The sequence below is a fragment of the Protobothrops mucrosquamatus genome, unplaced genomic scaffold (genome assembly GCF_001527695.2).
Source record: "Protobothrops mucrosquamatus isolate PMUCROS unplaced genomic scaffold, P.Mucros_1.0 scaffold21150, whole genome shotgun sequence".
Lineage (NCBI taxonomy): Eukaryota > Metazoa > Chordata > Lepidosauria > Squamata > Viperidae > Protobothrops > Protobothrops mucrosquamatus.
This window is the reverse complement of record NW_015406906.1, coordinates 207-2,414: the sequence shown is the minus strand read 5'-3', so window position 1 is coordinate 2,414 and position 2,208 is coordinate 207. Positions and strand designations below refer to the sequence as shown.

General features: G+C 53.4%; 1 protein-coding gene across 1 annotated transcript; it reads right to left on the bottom strand.

The window, feature by feature from the left end:
- Window positions 1-605: 605 nt before the first annotated feature.
- Window positions 606-1,887, bottom strand: LOC107301969 (G patch domain-containing protein 4-like; the record flags this gene model as incomplete). Its single annotated transcript, XM_015831112.1, has 4 exons — window positions 606-1,041; window positions 1,433-1,483; window positions 1,581-1,675; window positions 1,783-1,887. Coding segments are annotated over 4 exons (522 nt in total), but the record flags the coding sequence as incomplete, so codon positions are not given.
- Window positions 1,888-2,208: the final 321 nt, after the last annotated feature.

The window sequence follows — 2,208 nt, the reverse complement described above, 5'->3', positions numbered from 1 at the left end:
AAATTATCCTTAAAAATCCCCTGAAACTTTAAAATCGTTAAGAATTATCCCTATTTAAAACTCACCCTAGGTCAGGCCCGCTTGTTGAAAAAGCCATGTCTTGAGGGCGCGGCGGAAGGTTAAGAGATCCGGAATCGTCCGGATCTCGGGGGGTAGTTCGTTCCAGAGGGTGGGGGCACCCACAGAGAAGGCCCTCCCCATGGGGGTCGCCAGCCGACATTGCTTGGCCGACGGCACCCTGAGGAGGCCCGCTCTGTGGGAGCGTACCGGCCTGTGGGAGGGAATCTGCGGCAGAAGGCGGTCTCGGAGATAGCCAGGACCGATGCCATGGAGCGCTTTAAAGGTGGTAACTAGCACCTTAAAGCGTACCCGGAAGGCCACTGGCAGCCAGTGCAGCTCGCGCAGCAGCGGTGTATCCTTGCCTTCATTTTAAATTTTTATATTATTTTTCAAAATCTGATACTTCAATTGATTTTTTCCAGGAGCAAGAGATGCTGTCAGACACACCCACCCACCCGCCCCCTTCAGTATGAATAAGAAATCTATAGGCAAAGGCTTCCAAGTCTTTAAGGAAAATTAAGCAATATTGTGTAGATGTATTATCTATTTATGTAAAAATAATTTATCTGTACAATTTTCAACGTAACGCACTCCTTAGTGAAGGAGATGAGCCAGTCCTTTGTTGGACAAGTGCACAAGTGCAGCTCGAGCAGGGTTGAAGCTCCCAGCCGTTCTGCTCCTCTGGCTGCCACGCTTGGCCTGCCGTCTCCCTAGGGCCCATTCAGCTCCTTGCCATTGGTCTTCGTCTTCTTCTTCTTCTTCTTCTTGGGCTTGGCCTTGAGGCAGTCCTCCCCCACCTGGCTCTTCTCTGTAGCAGCCCCCGCTTTGCTTCTTTTGCGTTTCTTGGCTTGCGGGTCAGGGCAGCTGCTGGGGGCCGTCCCCGGCCCGTCCTTCCACTGGACAGAGCTAGCCAAGAAAGCCTTTTCCTGCTCTTCCAGCCGGGCGAGCTTTGCCCTCATCGTGATGCCATGCCGAGCACCCCTGGAGAAGCAGCAAAGGAGAGACATGAGGCCGGGCCCGCCTTGATGTTCGCGGGGTTGGAAGGCAGGAGTTGCTGGCCTAGCCTGGCAACAGCATAGGAGGGGCTGGGATTAAGGAAGACTCATCTCCACAAGAGCCACAGGGGCAGGGGGACTCAGCTGCCCTCTCCTGCCCCTTCTGGGAACTTCAGTGGGGGCCCTGCAGTAGCCAGGCCAGCATGACAGCCAACCCCACTGGGTAAACCCCACCCCCGGCAAGCCCTGTGTCACTGGGACAGAGGCCTGCTCGATCGGTTCAGAGGGTCTGCCTGTACTTGTTGCACCACAACCCATCCAGCACTGGGTCTTCCCCCAAAACCTGTGTCTAGGTCCACCCTCCCCTGCTTGCTCACTTGTGGACTGTTCTTCCCCCACAGGCCTGGAACAGCTCCTGGTCAGTCAGCCTGCAAAAGACAGAAGGGGGGGAACCAACCTGGTCAGCATTTGCGTGGCTGGAGTGGGACAGGAGCCGGGTTTCTCCAAGCCCCTCCTCAGCCTTACCTCCTTGCTGTGGCGAGGTCCAGTTTCTCCTCCTCCTGTTCTACGGAGGACATGGGGTTCATAGGCTCCTCTGTGCCAGATATCAGGGTAGCTGCCTGCAAGGAGGGCAAATCAGACGAATCTCTGGCACTCTGCCCACTACCCAGGAAAAGCTCCATCCCGACGGTCTCCCAGGCACCGGTCCTCCACCACAGCCCGTCACCTTCACAAAGCGGCTGTAGAGCATGTTCCCCTCCTTGGCTCGCCATGGCTTCGTACTTGTGACTGGCCCCTCTCGCTCAGAGGTTTTCCTCACTTGGACCCCATCCTGGGGGAGGAATGAAAGTTCAGAAGTGCAGCTAAACCCAAAAAAGCCTTTCATGTCCTGTCATTTATGAAACGGACTGGAGGTTATTTACCTGCAAAGATGATACTGGTGGAAACCCCAAGGACTTTTTGTACATATTCACAGAAAAGATAAACTATACACAATGGTCAACAAATGTGACAGCTGTGTTCAATTGCTATGTGTTATGTTCAATTTAATAAATTTATTTTTACCTCCAGAAAGTGAAGAGGAACTAAAGAGCCTCTTGATGCGGGTGAAGAAGGAGAGTGCAAAAGTTGGCTTGAAACTCAACATTAAGAA